At 37.5% G+C, this 20,236-nt stretch overlaps 2 protein-coding genes and 1 non-coding gene across 5 annotated transcripts; all 3 read left to right on the top strand.

The window, feature by feature from the left end:
- The first annotated feature begins 544 nt into the window (after positions 1-544).
- Positions 545-12,066, top strand: LOC135687206 (cyclin-Q). 3 transcript variants are annotated; one of them, XM_065203711.2, is made up of 5 exons: positions 545-940; positions 4,899-4,984; positions 8,049-8,181; positions 11,107-11,340; positions 11,859-12,066. In XM_065203711.2, exons 1-5 carry the CDS (start codon positions 743-745, stop codon positions 11,958-11,960), a joined length of 753 nt encoding a protein of 250 aa, XP_065059783.2. In that variant the 5' UTR covers positions 545-742; the 3' UTR covers positions 11,961-12,066. The 3 variants fall into 3 exon arrangements, with proteins under 3 accessions (XP_065059783.2, XP_065059785.2, XP_065059786.2); XM_065203713.2 differs by having other exon boundaries at positions 551-940; positions 11,107-11,331; XM_065203714.2 differs by lacking the exon at positions 545-940 and adding an exon at positions 968-1,552.
- Positions 12,067-14,444: 2,378 nt separating this feature from the next.
- On the top strand, positions 14,445-18,984 carry LOC135693574 (uncharacterized). The gene has a single exon (XR_016145109.1). It is a non-coding gene; the product is annotated as an uncharacterized LOC135693574 (transcript).
- A 24-nt stretch (positions 18,985-19,008) lies between these two features.
- Positions 19,009-20,236, top strand: LOC135690956 (uncharacterized). Its single transcript, XM_089114561.1, has one exon. The coding sequence runs from the start codon at positions 19,009-19,011 to the stop codon at positions 19,975-19,977; it is 969 nt and encodes a 322-aa protein (XP_088970687.1). The 3' UTR covers positions 19,978-20,236.

Here is a 20,236-nt window from a genome sequence, read left to right as displayed (position 1 = left end):
ACGGAAAGAACTTTGGGCAAGCTATCGAGCCATGTATCCAAATTGACGCGTTTATAATAACGATTTTAAGTTTGAATAATAACAGTAAGATATAACAAGAATAAAACGCATCATTATCGACATGTCAAATTGCCCCAGTTTACCCATTTTCATGCTGGTACCACAATTTGCACAATTCATGTCAAATACTGTGCTTAGAGCCTAGACTATGAAGGTAGAACCCAGATTCGAGAACTGGGATCCAGTACCCCATTCTAAAAATAGCATCAAGGGGTAAGATTGTCAATTACATCTTTTCGTATTACTTTTCAGTTTGTTGAAAAAATGAAGAAAACCTCATTTCATATTCACATAAAAGAGAGTAATTATTTAGAGATTAATGCCTAAATAGAGACATGGGTACCAATTTCATATTCTAAAAATAGCATAAAGGGCAATTTTTCATTTCCTTTTCTCTTAATACATTTTAATGTATGATAATGCACCTAAATCTTTCCTTTCCCACCTTTTTCATAAATCAGTAATGACATATGGAGATTGGCCCAATTCGAGGACTGGGGCCAAGTACCCCCAGTCTAAAAATAGCACTTGGGGGCATTTTTCGGCATCGTCATGAGCGTGTGAAATTACCTCAGTGTACCCATTTTCATGCTTGTATCACAATTGGCACGATTCATGTTCTAACAGCCCAGACTAGTGGTGGTAGCAAAACAGCCAGTTTGGCGAGAGCACAGGAGAGAGAATGTGCGAAAACGGCGGATGGTCCTATTTGGAAAATCACTTTGAGGACACCTCTTTAATATTTGAAGTTTCAAAGCGTCTGAGCCTATCGTCTGTTACAATACATTCTGCATGTTCAATCTATCATTGTTTTCACCGCAAATTGCATAGTTGTCTCCCTTGTTGTCAAAAGCAATGTCGCCCTACAGACTACAATGAGGTACTGTAGACTATAAAAGTATTTATCTAAAACTCTGCTTATTGAATCGCATTATCAGTATATTGTAATTAAAAGTTTGAATTATCAATATGGAATGGAATGGGATGGAACTACAATGATTCTATTCGACATACCATGTCGCATTATGCCACATTGGTGCGACTTCAATTCAAACGTTGCATTTTATGTGTCGAATACAATGCATAGTTAAGTACATCATTAGAATAATTAGTTACAAGCCGATCTCGAGACTCAGCATGCGTACTATGGCTTGCCTCAAGCACTCAAAAGTTGATTGTCCTTGCCAATTAAGTTTTTGAGAGCTTCCATGATGGCCGATATTTGAATTTCATGCCCAAAGTGCACAAAATACACTTGTATTTCTTGTGGTTTTGCAATCTGCCATTTCTGCTAAATATCCAATGAAAATGAAGACGTCCTGTGTTGGATCGTTTTCAAATGCGTTGCATACTAAATATTCCTTGAAAGATATATTTTAAATGTTCATTCTAAATGTCTGTTTGGATCTCTTTTCACTGTACTCTTCCTACACATTTTTCAAACACCCTGTATTTGCCCGTTAAAGTCTTCTGCAAGATGGATAAAAAACCGGTAAGGATCATGATACAAGTTTTGTAATAAAATATGTCTTCTTACATTCGCAATATAGTGCTTGTTCTATCATTTTCCGTCTATATTTTGATAATATAACATGGCCCTGTGTACATTTTTTATTGGTGCCATTTTGCCACAGATTCCAACAAGATTAACACAAATTCAATTGGAACAAGATGTTTGTTTTCTGAGAGAGCTTAACACTGTTATCTAGATGATGGATCAGAAGTGTTTTAAACAATCTGAGGGAAGACGTAACAAAGCAAGTTGTTGTATAAGTTCTGTACTGTGCAAATTGTGCACCTTTTGCACATGGCTAGATTCTATTGTCACTAGCCTTGATTCTGTGCACCTTTTCAAAAAGGCAATTTTATTTTATTCAACACATTTAATTCAACATTTGATATTTGGATTGCATGCAAGTTGAATATAATTGCATTGTATTTGACACATGTAAAATGCAACATTTGATCCAGGCCTAGCATTTGACATTTTTCATTATTTCCAATTCGATATCAGGCCATAGAACGTAACTAAATCAGAAAAAATCTTGTGATCCATATAAATTCATGTTTCATTAATCATACTGTGATAGTACTTTTCTAGTCTTCTCCATTAAATAAGGTTTCTGCCAGTGGCGGACACTTGGTCAAATATTGGGGGGGCAAGCCTATTGTTTTAATAAGATGACGTCACATTCCCCATTGTTTTAGAATAAAATACCATTGTTCTCTAAAGTATTGGGGGGGCGGTCGCCCCCCCTCGCCCCCCCAAGTGTCCGCCACTGGTTTCTGCAAATATATTATACTCTTGACTCTCGAAACGGTGACTCTTGAAAGAAACTCCTTGTAGTGCTTAAGTAATAGGTCACCTTTTATCGTTGAAATCTGCCAGTTGAATGGCAGCTACTTTCAACAAGAAGAGACACCAAGTCACAGTTTTATATTTTGATTTCAATACTTCAAATCTAACTACAAGAACTAAATTTGGAATCTTTTGGGAGTCTTTCAATTTTACAATCCCTGTTGGTATTTCTACACTACCAGGACAAAAGTATTGCTACTCCTGAATCAAAATGGCATCTAAAAATACTGAAGTTTTGCAAACTTATAACTTTTCGAAAAATAGTCAGGAAAAAAGCAACACAACATCAAATGAAATGAGATTTAATGAATACTAATATTTTGCCTGGCATCTGATGAAGCCATGTATGCCAGGGCAATTTATGAAACAATGCACTAACATGGAAAAGGATTTCCAATTTCAACTGGAAACAATAACCCTAGACACTATTTTGAAAGTAGAATGGACAAACAATGACCTTTGATTAAGAACTGTTTTTCAAATATTTTGGGGAAAAAAGCAAAAAATTTGAGAACCTATATATGAAAGTGAGAGGTTGTGTGGTACTTCAAGATATTTAGTCACTAGAAATGCCCAAGTAATGATTTGAATGCTTCTGGATTTTCCCTCTTGTGTCAAACTTTTGAGCATAGTCATGTTTTGAGCGATTTGATTGGTTGGTGCCATAGGACATGGCAGAAAAGTTGAAGTCAAGCTGTAAAACTAGAAGCAGCCATTGTTAGAAATAAGCAATGCAAATACAAAGGCTGCTCTGCTGCACTTGGAAAATTCCACCTAGTTGAAAACCGGCTTTAAGCTGTAACATTCCTCTCAAAAGGAAACATAAACGTGCTAAACAAGGAGTCAAATTCTTTGAATTTTATTGAGGATTTTGAAATATTTTTAGATTCCATATTAGAAAAGAAATTATGCAGTTACAAGAAAATATGGTAGCAGTGGTGAAATCAAAGTAATAACAGGACAATGAGAGAGAAGTTGTGATAAAACTTAGGGTAAATGGTCTTTTGATTCAGAAGATTTCAGAAAGTTTTGTAGAAAATGATTGCAAAAATAGTTAGAGTTTAGGAAACAACAAGGAAAGTCATTAGTGAGAAAAATGAAAAAGATTGTTCTTCCTGGCAATTGCTATCTTGTTTTATTGCCATTGGCTAATTAAACAATAGCTTAATCAGTCAACAGTAAAAGTTTTTGTGTGATCTGTCATTGAGTAACTTTGCAGGTGTACCAACACTTTTGTCTTGGTAGCATGTAAATAAAATCTTTGATGTCTGTCAGTCTTTGATGCCTGTCTTTGATATCATTCATTTTGAAATCATTTTTGGAATCCTCAAAGCTAAATTTGTTTAAATAATTCCATTTGATATGTTCTCATCAGATTGTCTTTTCAGATATTAGAATTAGGTTTATAGGTGTCCTCTGTATGAACATTCAAAATGACAGATTTTGTTCATTTTAATCTCAAAATTCTTGAAAGATCCTACTCAAATATCTCAAAATGTACTAAAGATGTCTGGAAGAATGTTCTATTCTAACCACATAATATATGAACATATATGAACATACATATGTTGGCACATAATATATGAAAACTGAGATGGTGGCTGACATTTTCATTTTTTCTTGGCGACTTGACATGGAGTGACCCTAGTCTAAACTAAAGGATTCTACACATTTTTTTAAATAAACAGGTAAATTTAAGTTCAGGCTGTCCTCAAGGGGAGTGCTTAGACCCCATGAGCCAACACAGTCAGTGAAACATTTACTTAGTGAAAAGTGTGAGAATTCACTGACAAAGCACCCTTAGAAGGCAAGAACTCTACTTTTATTTACCTAATTGAAAGGGATCATTTCACCTTCCTAATTTAGTCAAAAAAGCAGAAGAAATTGTTATATTATATTTTTTCAAAATGTCACATTTTGAGACAAGACATGTAAAACCAATGTTTTTTTTCTGACAAGATCAGACATTTTCTGACAAAATTGCACTTTAGTCTTACAGGGGGTTTTGTAATAGGAAATGATTTAGATTTGATGATAAACAAATTTGTAAAAAGGTGAAGAACTGGCTACTGATAATCTAGAGGTGAAACAAAGAATTAGGCACGTAGCTAGGATGCTGCTGGTTTTTTTATGTTTTCCCATACTAAAACTTGCCTTGTGAAATTCTTTTGTAAAGTTCTGCACTACTTTGGATACCAAGACAATACAAGGATAAAGTGACAGCGATACAACAGAAGACATTTACAGTTAAAGAATGGTCCCTACATATCAAAAAGACAATACAAGATGTAAAAGACAGTTTCACTATGGATGAAATTATTACAGTTGGAAAATGGTCACTACACCCATCAAATATTGATTAATAATTACAAGATGCTTTAATAAAGCAGCAAAATACAGCAAAAATGATCCCTGGGGCTGATTTACATGCACAAAAAGCCACATATATCTGATCATTCATTTTTGTTTTTCTTTCCAGGTCCTTGCTTCGACATCAATTTATATTGCATCAAAAATTGAGGAAGAGCCATTAAAGATAAGGGATGTAGTCAATGTTTGCTACAGGTGACCTATACACCAATTTGATCAATAAATATTAATGTACTTGTTGCTGAAGTTAGAGCAGTGCTGAGAGGTTTTCTACAATGTGACATGGGCAGCTACACTCTGGGACCACTTTGTCCCCCCCCCCCCACTATTTTCCAAAACCATGCAAAAGATTGTCATACACTTGGGTTTTAACATGTTTTGTCCCCAAAAACTTTTATGGTCCTAATCGACGTTGCTAAAACGAGGAACAAGCGGAACAACCCAGTAACAAGCGGAACAACCCAGTAACAACCCAGTAACAAGCGGAACAACCCAGGAACAAGCAGAACAACCCAGAAACAAGCGGAAATGAGAATTATTGTTTAGTAAATACCACATGGGGGCGTTTATAATCCAACTCTCTGAAGTTCGTGTGGGCTAGAACTATCAAGAGGCCGTCAATCATGTCTTCGTCTGTTTCGGAGGCTTTGTGATTTTGCCAACGGACAGAGAGAATCTATCGACCCCGAATCGGGACGAAAAATAAATAGTAAAGCATGCGTATACATTCGATCACAACAGACACACTGTTGCAAATAGATGTGCATGCCATAGTGTAAATCTGTACATGTAGCCCTGTTGCAATCACATTTTTCAGGCCCGTCGGAGCCGGGGGGCTGGGGGGGGGGGGGTTTCTGAAGCCCCACCAATAATGGTCTTACTGTAGTATGTTTCCTTTATAACAATGTACTGCATGGGAAGGAATACAATGGGCAACCTCTTACAACTTATAATTTGGATTAAAGAAGAGGTTAACTTTCCGCCTCAGTAAAAATGATTCTAGGCAAACCATCAGTTTCCTGGTTCCTGGATTTTCCGACTTTTATCCCACGACAGGGCATGATCTTTCTTGTAGGCACATCAATGTCATTTTTCTCCCCAGGCGATTGAATGGCGCAATATCGTGAAATTTTGATGGTAGGGTGACAAACACGCAACCGATGTTTGGCGTTTCCATCATCATCATAAAAAAATTTATTTATCTAAATAAAATTAGTTGAAGAGCCATAATACACTCTAAATACAATCATATCTAAGTACACAAAATATAACGACATCAGAACTGAAATAAATAAATATTTTGACATATTCAGATATTCTTATTTTCATTAACTTTAAATTCTTTCCTATAAAACATAGCAAGTAGATAAACATAGAAAATTTCCAGAAGACCAGAGGTTTTCCGACAAAATAGGAGTCTAGCTCGAGGGGCAAATCACTCCAAGAAAATCTTGTACACCTTTTATGAAAATCCTATTGCTTTATCTGAAAATCCCTAGAAATCCTTTTGTTTTGGTAAAATCTTGTACGCAATTTTCAAGAGTGAATTGCCCCTCGGTCTAGCTCTACAGGGTTTTGTTGCCCCCCTCTGATTCCCTCTATCTTAGCCACTGCCGCCAGAGCAGTTTACCCAGCATAGCTATTTTAGCAACCAAAATAGCCACCAGAGCAGCCACCATTTTCAAAAATTTCTGGGGGAGCATTCCCCATACCCCTTTAGGCATGCTTTACTATTTATTTTTCGTCCCGATCCGGGGTCGATAGATTCTCTCTGTCCGTTGGCAAAATCACAAAGCCTCCGAAACAGATGAAGACATGATTGACGGCCTCTTGATAGTTCTAGCCCACACGAACTTCAGAGAGTTGGATTATAAACGCCCCCATGTGGTATTTACTAAACAATTAATTCACATTTCCGCTTGTTACTGGGTTGTTCTGCTTGTTCCTGGGTTGTTCCGCTTGTTACTGGGTTGTTACTGGGTTGTTCCGCTTGTTACTAGGTTGTTCCGCTTGTTCCTCGTTTTAGCAACGTCGGGTCCTAATACACTCCGCCCCTGGCTACAATCCCAGATAATAGTCATGGTTGAAAGCATGCTTTTTCAAAAATTATAAAAGCACTCCACCAATCCCCTCATTTCTATGTTGATGAAGTTTTATTTGCTCTTAGACATTGTGACTACAACTGTGAAATTGATTTAGGAGGACATAAGGCTCTTAATGTAATGGTTAAAGCTCTCCATTTCGAAAAATCGAATTTTGCCTCAACAACTATGTAAAAACTTTTATTAGGCTTTCTACACGCCCTTTTGAGTGGTGTGGTTAATGCTTGGGTAGGGTTGTGACAAAACGTGGCCTTAACCATTGGCATACCTTTTGGGGTAGGATTGTCCTATCTGTTGGTGTAGCAATGGTGTAACTAGCAATGGCCTAACACAGTGCAGTTTGGCATAGCAATGGCTTGCACAGATCTATTCGGCCTCTGCATATCTGCATATGTGGAAATTTCTATTAATCAATGTTTGTTTTTTATGGTACTCAGTTCATGTTTATAATGGTGTGAAATTAAAAATACATAGAACTACTACAAAACAGAATTAACTTAAGCCGATATAAGTTATTTTATCTTTTAAGTTGGTAAATAATATCTTTTGACTGGTAAAATAGAATTTTTGACGACATGATTAAAGAAAGGCACGGCTTAATCATGATAACTGAATTTTAATCCCAGGAGAAAGAAAGAGAAAAGAGTCTTTAAGATGGTTACAATAGAGTTGCGTATGCAAGAGTGATAGTGATTTCAAGTGGTTGTTGCATGTGAAGTTGTGTCAGTATAAATAGTTTGTAAAGTCTGTGTCAGTATAATAGCTTGTTTGCAGATAAGAATCCCTTCCCATCCCTCCCCAAGGATTTTAAAGTAACTGTACTGTAGTGGTGGTTTTTCATTCTACTTGATGCCAAGATTATGCCTAGGCTTGCATTTTCTTCCTAGAATTGATAGCATTAGCAATCTAGTTTTAAGTTTGATGATATTTTTTTTGTACTCCTCGTACCATATTCATTTTATCTTAATTGATTTATTCACCTGTTTGTCATGCACATGTTTATTTTCGCAAAATGCTAAACTGACTAGTATTACTGTATGTAAGGCTCTTATAAGTAAATTTAATTAGCTGCTAAATAAATGTTGTTATTTTCGGTTGAATGAAATGAATTAGAAAATAACTGTGTGTGAATTACATGTATATTCATTTTTTCGCAGAATACTGCACATACATGATCCACCATTAGAAATTGGAGAACAATATTGGTGTCTCCGGGACAGCATTCTTAGCTGTGAACAATTTGTTCTAAGAGTATTCCAATTCAGAGTTTCTTTTGACAGTCCTCACAAGGTATTTATAGTCCTTTGTCATAAAACCTCTATTGTTAGGAGTTTGTATATTTATGAGATTGATCATTTGGGTAATTGCCAACCGATATCAATTTATCTAGTCCTAAAAAATGTTTATTGTTTAGAGAATTGATTTTTTACCTTTATATTAAGATGAGGATGATACGTCACAAAAAAGTTTCAAGTTTCAATAACTGAAAATGTGAGGAAGTGGTGTTCTCCCTTTTAAAAGCACATTTCTGACTACTTGGCTTTCCAAATCGCCTGATTGTTGCCTGATTGGTCAACTATACCAGTCTTTTGCTTGCGTTTTCCTGATTGGCTAATTTCGGGTTGGCCGATCCACAACTGGGTATATATTTTTCATCATGTTCTTTCGGACCCTTATTCTGACGTTTTATGCTCTGGGGAGTGTCAGACGAAACTTAGTTTGCTTTTTTCAAAGCCATTTTCAAGTTCTCTACCACCAAAAAACTATTCAAATTTCACGTTTCAATGATAGGCTTTCAATGATATCTGAAGGCACGGCAGGTCATGCAGGCTAATAAAACGGGGTTAAGAATAGTGGCCATAGGCCTAAAGATCAAGGCGTACAGGCGTTTGCGCAAAAATGGAAAGAAATCAGCAGATCGTTGGTGGAAGGACACTTGAGGCAAACGTTGGCGAAGCTATTTTATGTACAAAAGGATTATGTCAATGTCGTAATTTAGAGTTGTATAATAAAAAGGATGGTTTAACTTGCTCGCTCTTTGTATATTTCATTGCAAAGGATTCTTTGGCGAGCAATAAGCATGATACATTTGGCTGACTCCACATTCAAACACTGTTGCATAATCATGCTAATTCATACACTGTCGCATAATCATGCCACTAGGTACATCCGACTGCATAAATATATTGCCATATGTACCTGAAGATAAGCTGGTTACAAGAGAAGTTTGGAAGTGTTCCTTTCTTTATGATATCTTTTCTCTATAATATTCTTGTCATTTATTCAAGCGTCTCTATAAAAATTGTCCCTCCCTCGTATTGGCCCCCTTTTTAATTTCCACTCTGGAATTCCTAACCTTGAATAAATCCTATCTTAAAAAGTCAAATTTTTCCGCGTAATAAGCCTGCATCGGAGCTCAGTAAATATACCACTTCGGTCCATGATTAAAAGACTGAAAATAAAATTTGATATCCAATAGCCCCAGCCAAAGCTTCTTTAATTAAGAGGGGCTAATTCCATCCAGGCTCTACGGTACCCAGTCTCAAGAATTTTACCACAACTGACACAGAGTGGGACCTCCAATTTGGTCCAGTATCGGGGTAACGTTTATGTTAGTTTTTACAATAGTGAACGTAATTTCAAGGATTGCATTAGACAGATTATTTACTGAAAAAAGAGCATATCCACTGGTTTTAATAGCATCAAGTTTTAATCAAACTCTTGAATTCTGTTGTATTTTGTGCTGCTTTTTTTTATTTTGGGAGCAAATTCTAGATTTTTAGCCCTTGAAAACTTAATGATCTGATGCCATTGTTGGTAGCTCTGGCTTTAGGAATGTCAAGAGGGATTTTGAGTCGAAGGTTATGACTTGTTTTTTGGGTACAAAATAGTCTTTCATGAAAACAGGATTAAGGTTGTTAAGTGTTTTATAAACTTCAAGTGCTAAAATTATAGCTGACTGGATATGTATGGTAGATTCTTTTGATTCAGCAAGTAATTCTTTGTACAAAGATAAATTGTAAGAACATGTTTAGCCAAACTCTGAATAAGTAGATTCTTACACGCGGGCTTCTACTGTAGGCTAGTCGTAATGCCCTCTCGTTAAATTTCTCTATCTTATCCTGACTTCCTTCACCTCATAACATCCAATTCAATTGGCCATAATTTAAATAACATAGTTTAAATCAATTCAAAATGGCTTTGATAAAAGCAAATATTTTAAAAAATGTTGCTAAAGCTTTTCGCTTGACACGTCTGAGGAAATATATATACCCTTATACCCAGTTGTGGATTGAAATAGGCCAATCAGAAACGCGACTGTTGAGGTTGCCCAATTAGCGCCGCTTGCATATTAAGAATGTTACCATGTTCAAAACAGAAGCAGAGTATGATATTTTTCTAAAATGCCGTAAGGTCCTTCACACAGCCCTGCAAATCAATTTTGATGGTAGCTTCCTGCAAGCTTTCTGAAATCTTGTTTAATAAGAAGACTTTTGCCACAAATATTTTGATTTCGCCTCAGATGCATACTACAGTTAGGCCTCATCTAGCATTACTTTTCGAATTTGGCAAAAAAAACTAACTTTTCTTGGCGTTGATAAAAAAATTTAAATTGCTCTATTAGAAATGTAAAAGAATAATAAAAGGGAGAGGTTGTTTGCAGAGAAACATTGATTTTCTAAAGTTCCTTTTTTGTGGTTGATAAGGCTCAATTGCAAAAAAATATAAAGGTTAATGCTGGAATCTTTCAAGAATTGCAAACATAAAAATAATTGATATTCATGTTTCAAATATGTCTAAATCATTTCGTCTAATCTCTATAAAGAACTTTTCTGTAGCCCCCCCCCCTCCCCCCATGTTCCTTTTCAAATTAATGGCTCTGACCCACATTCCTTTTTATTTGCTTTGACATGGGTTTCCTCTTTCATGCAAAGCCGCTGCACGTTTTAATAATTGCACAGAAAAATATCTTTCCCTTCCAACAAATTCCATTCGTTTCCGAGAATTCAAACCATTACGAAAGCTACTGAATTAACAACCATTTAAATTTTTTCAGATATTTAGATAAATTTGCTCATATTATTTGGAATATCAAACAGCATTTGTGTCACGTTAAAGTATTTATAAGGTATTTACCATAGGTGCAGAAGGGTTACATCAGAATCTAATCAGATTTTTGAAGAAAAAGCAAATCAAGACTTCTTTGTATTCTAGTATCTGCTGAGCTATCTGAGTTCACTGAGTTCGTGGGCAGATCTGTCTGAGTGGAGCAGAGCTGGCGTGTCACAATTTGCTTGGAATTTACTTCAAGACTCTTTTCATCTGCCCATCTGTGTAGAGGAAAAGCCCAGTGTTCTCTCCTTGGCAATTCTGAAACTTGCAGTTGAGTGCACTGAGTTAAAACTTTCAACTGAAGGAGTCAGCCAACTATGGTGGCAGGTATATGAAGTAACTAATGCTTGTTACAAAGAGTTATTGGCTCATGACATTACTTTTGTTATGTAAATCAAAGATTATTTCAAAGAGATTTCTTTGAAAAGAGGTTCGACTTGTGTCTCTTCATTTCCATGGATGGTGGAAGCGTTTCAGAGTCTATCAACTGATTGCGTGTAACACTTGCACTTATTAGTACAAAAAACAGAATGTTGTGAATTATGTTTAAAATGCAACATTTAAATGCTGCAAAGAATTTTTCTGTAAAAGTTTCACATGTTTTTGTAAAAGGAAGAAACATTCAGCAGCCGTATTACTTTTCTCCTCTTCATTAGAACGGTTGATACTCTTTCAATGTACTAACCATGTAGTTAATAGTAAAGCACTAAAGTAACATCAATTTGCTGCTTCCATATCTATCTATTTGCGCTGATCCATTTGACTGCAACGTGAAGTTTAACTTATTTTTTGTTGTCATGAATGTCTTTTCTCATTTTTCACCTTATGATTAGTTTTATCTGTTTTTTTATCAGGCATTTCATCCGGATGTTAAAAAGTCTACCTTGCAGCATATTGCTTGCAAAATTTTGCAAATCTCAGAATTTGAGTCCCAAAGCAAGAGCTCAAGAAATTGAAACAATGAAGGAAGGATGCAAAAAAACAGTAAACCGTTGCACACTCATCTTACGTCGTATAACGTCTTTTTTAATGAATTTCTATGGAAATTTCCCTGAAGTCGAATTCTGTCTTTTCATTTGAAATTCTAACTTGTGTTTTGGTTTTTCCATCCTTGCAAAATCATTTCAGATTGCGACACAGCAACCAAGGAATAGCAAAGAATTATGCATAAATAATGAAGCAAAAAAATATATTTTCCGACCTAAGCCATGCAGTTCAAAATGAAATTATGAAAGCAATGTTACGCCAACATACAAAAGTAGAGAGAATGAAAGAAAACAAACGTTCATTGCAGACAGGGAGTCAACTGTCAAGAACAAGTGATACGTCAAACTCGTGATACATTTGTGTCCTACCTTCTTTTCCTTCAGTTGCTGGAAAAAACAAGGTTGACGAAAGGACTGAACAAAATCTGAAAGGGACATTGCAGCCGCCTTAGGCGACGCCATTTATCTTCCCCTCTCTCAGTCAAAACAACCCTTAATTGAATTGTTAAAACCCCTCGATCTTTTCTGTTGCTAAAAAGGGAAAAGGATTCTATTACTTTTTATCGTCTTCTTCAATGAAACACACAGTTCTGAAACCTTGTAAACCGCCTAATCCACATAATTTACAAATAAGTGTTAATATCTTTACATGTCGGCATTGGCGCTTTTGTGACTGACGTGTAAAACGCTACCACTTCTTTCTCTTACAGTTAATACAATTATGCAAAAGACTGAGAGAAATTATACATTGTTCTATTAACATTATTAATGTTAAATCGACGAGAAACTCACGACGAAAATGACGGGAAAATCAAATATGCACCTACTTAATTTTCGAATCTTTTAATTTTCTAGCAATTATATTTTATGTCGATATAATGTAAATAACAGTTGTGTTTGCTGAAAACAATTTTTGAGTTTGAGTTTGCACAATTAAAGGAAAATAGGTTTTATTGCGTTAAAAATATTTCTAATTGTCTGAATAAGATTTCCCGTTCAAAGAAAATGTGTAGTAATGGATTGTTTAGTATTGATAGGTCCATGACCATACTCCTTTGTGGGTTTCGAGAAGGCTATCGCACACAGAGGCACAAATGTGTAGTAATGAATTGTTTAGTATTGATAGGTCCATGACTATACTCCTTTGTGGGTTTCGGGAAGGCTATCGCACACAGAGGCACAAATGTGTAGTAATGGATTGTTTAGTATTGATAGGTCCATGACTATACTCCTTTGTGGGTTTCGGGAAGGCTATCGCACACAGAGGCACAAATGTGTAGTAATGGATTGTTTAGTAATGACAGCTCCATGACGATACTCCTTTGTGGGTTTCGGGAAGGCTATCGCACACAGAGGCACAAATGTGTAGTAATGGATTGTTTAGTATTGATAGGTCCATGACTATACTCCTTTGTGGGTTTCGGGAAGGCTATCGCACACAGAGGCACAAATGTGTAGTAATGGATTGTTTAGTAACGACAGCTCCATGACCATACTCCTTTGTGGGTTTCGGGAAGGCTATCGCACACAGAGGCACAAATGTGTAGTAATAAATTGTTTAGGAACGACAGCTCCATGACCATACTCCTTTGTGGGTTTCGGGAAGGCTATCGCACACAGAGGCACAAATGTGTAGTAATGGATTGTTTAGTAATGACAGCTCCATGACGATACTCCTTTGTGGGTTTCGGGAAGGCTATCGCACACAGAGGCACAAATGTGTAGTAATGGATTGTTTAGTAACGACAGCTCCATGACGATACTCCTTTGTGGGTTTCGGGAAGGCTATCGCACACAGACAGAGGCACAAATGTGTAGTAATGGATTGTTTAGTATTGATAGGTCCATGACTATACTCCTTTGTGGGTTTCGGGAAGGCTATCGCACACAGAGGCACAAATGTGTAGTAATGGATTGTTTAGTAACGACAGCTCCATGACCATACTCCTTTGTGGGTTTCGGGAAGGCTATCGCACACAGAGGCACAAATGTGTAGTAATGGATTGTTTAGTATTGATAGGTCCATGACTATACTCCTTTGTGGGTTTCGGGAAGGCTATCGCACACAGAGGCACAAATGTGTAGTAATGGATTTTTTAGTATTGACAGCTCCATGACCATACTCCTTTGTGGGTTTCGGGAAGGCTATCGCACACAGAGGCACAAATGTGTAGTAATGGATTGTTTAGTAACGACAGCTCCATGACCATACTCCTTTGTGGGTTTCGGGAAGGCTATCGCACACAGAGGCACAAATGTGTAGTAATGAATTGTTTAGTATTGATAGGTCCATGACTATACTCCTTTGTGGGTTTCGGGAAGGCTATCGCACACAGAGGCACAAATGTGTAGTAATGAATTGTTTAGTATTGATAGGTCCATGACTATACTCCTTTGTGGGTTTCGGGAAGGCTATCGCACACAGAGGCACAAATGTGTAGTAATGGATTGTTTAGTAACGACAGCTCTGTACGGTACTTTATTATTATCATTCGTTATGTTGATTAGTAGTGGACATTTTAGGACAGTTTAGGACAGTAGAGAACTGGGACCGAGTTTCAGTTATTTTTAGTTAGATCTTCGAGAGCACGAGACAAGATGGCGAATCTTAGAGTTTAGCGATTTGTGTGCGGCATATTTCCGTACATACGTGGCGACCCTGCCAGGACACATACCGGGAGAATCATGGCAAATCCATCAACAGAAACAGCAACAGGAGATGGGCAAAATTTAGGCCCAGAGATTGATATCGAGAAGGAAATAGCGAAGTTGAATTATTATACAGAGCAGACAGATGAGCTCATAGAAATTGGAGACACAGTAGAAATGGAGATAGCAACAAATAGGGTGAAGGTAATCCACAATAAGATAATTGATTTGACAGGGAGAATTGAAGAGATGAAATTAGAACAAGGGGAATCATCTAGGTCAGTTAGGCAGTGGAAAATAGATGTGAAAGATAAATATACAGGAATGTTAGAGCAAAATGAGAAAATGTTGAGAGCTTTAACACAAATAGAAACTCAAACAAGAGAGGAAGGTCTGAGAAGGGAATTTGAAAGGAAGCAAATTGAGCAGCTAAGGGAAGATAAGAGAATGCTAGAAAGACAAAAGCAATTAGCAGACCATGAAGAGAAAATAAGAAGGGAGAGATACTTACAAGAGAAGTCTTTATGGGAGGAAAGAATGCATGCTGAAATTAAACTTGCAGAGAAAAAGCTAGAAATGGAATGTGGGGCTAAGGCAACCTTTTCAAAACTGCCAGAGCTGAGAGTCACACCATTTAAAGGCACAATAGCTGACTGGATAAGATTTGAAAACATGTTCACAAGTCAAGTTTTAAGTAAGGGGTTTAGTGATGAAGTTAAATTTGGATATTTGTTAGAGATGGTGAATCCCAGAGTAAGAGATAAAATTGCAAATCTGAAACCAGGAAAAGTTGGGCTTGAAACTGCCTGGGAAAGGCTCAAAAAGGAATATGGGCAAAGGAATGCTGTGATAAACACACACATTGATGAAATTGTGAATCTACCTACCATAAAGGGAGTAAATTATGAGAAAATTCAAGAATTTTATGACAAGCTCACAAAGAATTATGATGCCCTGCTGACACTTGATGAAGAAAACATGTTGAGAGGATTTGTGATGACAACATTAAACAAGCTGCCAAATGTCAAGTCTGATTTGGTAAGGCTGGATGATGATTGGGAAAGCTGGGGGATGTCAAAGCTTATTGATAATTTGCAGAAGTGGTTGAAAAGAAACAAAACAGAGGAAATAGGAAAGCCAGTGGAAAAAAGAGAAAAACACTGGTATACAGGTGAAACAAAGGAGAAACACTCAAGAAAATGTATTTATTGTGATCAAGATCATTGGAGTGATAATTACAAAACACAGGAAACTATAGAGAGTAGGAGGAGCTTCTTCAGAGAAAATAAGCTATGCTTCAACTGTGGGAAAAAAGGACACAGGGGGGATAAGTGTCTAAGTAGGGGGTGCTACTTTTGTAAGGCTAAACACCACAGCAGCCTATGTGAAAAGCAGAAAGGTGAAAGTGAAAAAGGTTCAATTTTAACAGGATTCACACCTTCTGTGGAGGAAACACTCCCACCAATTTTGCCTGTAAGAATTGATGGAAAGGTTATTTGGGCATTCCTTGACACAGGTTCAGGAAGGAATTTCATTTCTAAGGATGCGTTAATGATGCTCAAATCAAAACCTGAGAGATATGAAACAAAAGATGTAACAACTATCAATGGAACAGCAAGAAAAGCCATGCCAATCTTTCAGATGACCATAGAATCATTAGAAAGAAAGCCAGAGAACATATTGAGGTTGCAGGGGTAGAAATGCATGATTTCACAACAGTCAAAAGGCCAGATTTAAGGAAATTGAAACAGCAGTTTAGACACACCAAAGACAAAGAATTCTACATAACAGCATCAGGGGAACATAAAATTCACATGATTATTGGAGACAAAACATACAGCAAACTGAGAACAGAGACAGTTTTCAAGGGGAATGATGATGAACCAATTGTAGAAGGCACATCATTTGGTTGGATTATTCATGGAGGAGAATTTTCTAGCACAAATTGCATGTTCACCAGAGAGCTTGGAAATGAATATGAGAGATTATACAGCCTTGACATACTTGGGGTTGAAGACAGGGGAGAAGATGACCAATTAGATGTTTACAAAGAGTTCAAAGAGAACATTTCCAGACAAAATGATGGAAGGTATGAAGTTAATGTTCCATGGATACCAGGAAGCAATTTGGCAGAAACAAATGAGATGCAGAGCAGAAAGAGATTGAAAAATGTTGAGCGCAAACTGAGGCATGATGAAAAACTGCAGAAAGAATACACAGAAATTGTTGAGAATCAGTTAAGAGAGGGAGTTGTGGAGAGAGTTCCAAGTGAACCATCTGGAACAAGAATATTTTACATGCCTGACAAACCAGTTGTAAGAGAGAGCGCTGCTACCACAAAGGTGAGAATGGTATTTGATGCTAGTGCACGCCCAACGCCAACAACAAACAGCATCAATGATTGCATGTACAAGGGACCTGCGTTGCAGCCAAATATTTGGGACATTATGGTCAGAGCAAGAATGACACCATATCTGCTGCTAGGAGACATACAAAAGGCATTTTTACAAATTGGAATTAAATCAGAGGATAGAGATGCATTCAGATTCTTATTCACACTGAGTGGGAAGGAAGAACACCTGAGATTTCTAAGGGTCCCTTTTGGGGGGAAGCCAGCCCATTTATGTTGGGGGGAACCTTGCAGCACCATTATGAGAAATTTACTAACACAGAGCTAGCCAGTACCCTAGAAATGCTCAGAGAAAATACATATGTAGACAATCTGATGTGTACAGGAATGAGCATTGAAGAGCTTCAAAGATTTAAAGGAGAGGCATCTGAAATACTAGAGGATGCAAAGTTTCAAATTCATAAATGGGAATCCAACATAGAAAGCCTAGAAAGTGAAAATATGGAGAATCCAAGCAAGATTTTGGGGCATGTTTGGAACAAGGAAGAAGATACTTTGATGGTACCCATAAACAAAGGGGAAGAGGATAAGGTCTCAAAGAACACTGTATTGAGTCAATTAGCCAGAATTTATGACCCCTTGGGAATCATTTCACCAACCCTAGTAGAAGGAAAGAGAATCTTCAGGGAGGCCTGTGATGAGAACAAGGGAGGGGATGCTGAAGTTTCTGAACCCCTTATGAAAGATTATTTGAGATGGATGAGACAGCTGAGAGAATTAAAGATACCAAGAACTTTAGTAAGAGAAATAAGAGCAGTTGATGCAGTGAATTTACACATATTTGCAGATGCAAGTGAAAAGGCATGCTGTGCTGTGACAATTGCAGTAGTGGAACAAGGATCAAGCAAAGTAAAGGGCTTACTCACTTCAAAGTCAAGAATTTCAAAGAGAAACACTTCGATAGCCAGACTTGAGTTGGTTGGGGGGCAAATGGCAGCAAACATGGCCAAGAACATTTGCAAAGCATTGAAGAATTGGCCAATAACATCAATCAATGTGTGGATGGATAGTATGGTGGCCTTATTTTGGATAAACAATCCAGGGAAACAATGGAAAGCATTTGTAGCGAACAGGGTGAGAAAGATTACAGAGATAGGGAATGAAATTGGAATAGAGTGGAAATACTGCCCATCAAGTGAAAATTTAGCAGACCTAGGCAGTCGGGGTGCGAACATAGAGAAAATGGTAGAAAAGAAGTGGTTTGAAGGGCCAGACTGGCTGCTAAATGAAGAAGAATGGCCAGAACAACCAGTGCTGAAGAGTTCAACAAGAAACTTGGAAGAACAAAGACCAATTAAAGAGGCAATCTTATTCACAAACGAGACAGAGAGTGATGAATGGGATAAGCTTTTAGAGCGTCAAAGCTATTGGAGAACACTTAGAACCACATCATGGTGTTTGAGATTTATCAAAAATTGTCTTGCCAAGAAGAGAAAGGAGAAGGTAACAAGAGGACCTCTGACCACAGAGGAAATTATGAGTGCAAGAGATCATTGGGTAGTAAGAGAACAAAGATACATTATAGAGATGAAAGAAAAACCTGGATGGAAATTGATAAGAGACGAGAAAACAGGTATGCTTCGATGCCAGGGAAGGATTCAAGGGTATCAACCAATCTATTTGGAGAAGAGTCTCTTTACTGAGAAACTGATTCGACACACACACAGGAAAGTTATGCATATGGAAGTAGCAAATACAATGGGAGCACTGAGAGAGACATGGTGGATACCAAAGATGAGAACATTGGTCAAGAGAGAAATCAGGAATTGCAATGTGTGCAAAGTATTTTCTGCAAAACCATTTGAAGCACCAGCAACAGCTGCGCTCCCAATGTTTCGTACAGTTCAGAGCCTGCCATTCCAGAACACAGGTGTTGACTTTGCCGGGCCTCTCAAGTGCAGGGGGAGTACAAGCAAAGAAGAGATCAAAGCTTAAGTGATTATTTTCACTTGTGCTGTGATGAGAGCAGTTCATTTAGAGGTAACAAGGTCACAAACTGCTGAAGAATTTCAGAGGAAGTTAAATGGGTTCATTACAAGGAAAATGAGACCAGAGGTCATAGTCTCTGACAACGCAAGTGTTTTCAAGACAACAGCTGAGTGGATAAAATTGATACGAAAAAGTGAAAAATTGCAAGACCATTTGGCAACTCTAGGCATCACTTGGAGGTTCAACTTGTCGAAAAGTCCCTGGTGGGGGGCGATGTATGAAAGATTAATTAAGGATTTAAAGAAGACATTGTACAAAACCCTTGGAAAAACGCATTTGCAATTTGAACAACTGGAAGCAGTCATCATGGACATAGAGAGGCATTTGAATAACAGGCCATTGACATATGTAGAAAGTGAAAGTGGGGAGGAGCAAGTGCTAACACCTAACATAATCATGTGGGGGAAGGATTCACATACATTTGAAGATGTGGAGGTAGACGAAGAAAGAGTGACCAAGATGTATAAGAGATTGAAGAATGCGAAAGAGCACGTGTGGTCACGTTGGAACAAAGAGTATATCAACAGTTTAATGGAAGTGCATCGTATTAACAGAAAGAAGAGTGCATGTCTGCCACGGATCGGAGAAGTAGTACTAGTTGTTGGTGATGAAAGAAATAAAGGGCAGTGGAAGAAAGCGAGAGTAGAAGAGCTTGTGAAAGGAAGAGACGACGTAGTCAGGGGAGTGCTTTTGAGACACAAAGGACATCTCATAGAGCGACCGGTTCAAGCTATCTGCCCATTGGAGATTAGTTGTCAAGCGAAGGAGTCACAGACAGTGGAAACAATCAAAGGAGCAACTGATGACAAAGTCAATGTGATAACAGTTGAAACAATCAACGGAGCAATCGATGCCAAGGCCAATGTGACAACAAGAGAGAAGAGAAGAGCTGCGGTGGATGCAGAAGTGAAGACGAGACTTTGTTTGGAAGAAGATTGAAGAGGACAACTGCGTACCGTAAAGGTTTCATAAAATTTGACTCAGGTATGTTACTTTACTCAAATTTTAGGGGAGTTTGTGTACGGTACTTTATTATTATCATTCGTTATGTTGATTAGTAGTGGACATTTTGGGACAGTTTAGGACAGTAGAGAACTGGGACCGAGTTTCAGTTATTTTTAGTTAGATCTTCGAGAGCACGAGACAAGATGGCGAATCTTAGAGTTTAGCGATTTGTGTGCGGCACATTTCCGTACAA

The sequence above is a fragment of the Rhopilema esculentum genome, chromosome 20 (assembly GCF_057945365.1).
Source record: "Rhopilema esculentum isolate cy_ngs chromosome 20, ASM5794536v1, whole genome shotgun sequence".
NCBI lineage: Eukaryota > Metazoa > Cnidaria > Scyphozoa > Rhizostomeae > Rhizostomatidae > Rhopilema > Rhopilema esculentum.
This window is presented reverse-complemented; position numbering and strand designations above follow the sequence as displayed.

Excerpts from the sequence above, each read along its gene's own strand:
- LOC135687206 (XM_065203711.2), top strand. The coding sequence starts at position 743 with ATGTGCGAAAACGGCGGATGGTCCTATTTGGAAAATCACTTTGAGGAC. Across the intron at positions 4,985-8,048 it reads GTAGTCAATGTTTGCTACAG|AATACTGCACATACATGATC; the intron begins GTGACCTATACA and ends ATTTTTTCGCAG. Across the intron at positions 8,182-11,106 it reads CTTTTGACAGTCCTCACAAG|TATCTGCTGAGCTATCTGAG; the intron begins GTATTTATAGTC and ends TTTGTATTCTAG.
- LOC135690956 (XM_089114561.1), top strand. The coding sequence starts at position 19,009 with ATGAGAGCAGTTCATTTAGAGGTAACAAGGTCACAAACTGCTGAAGAA.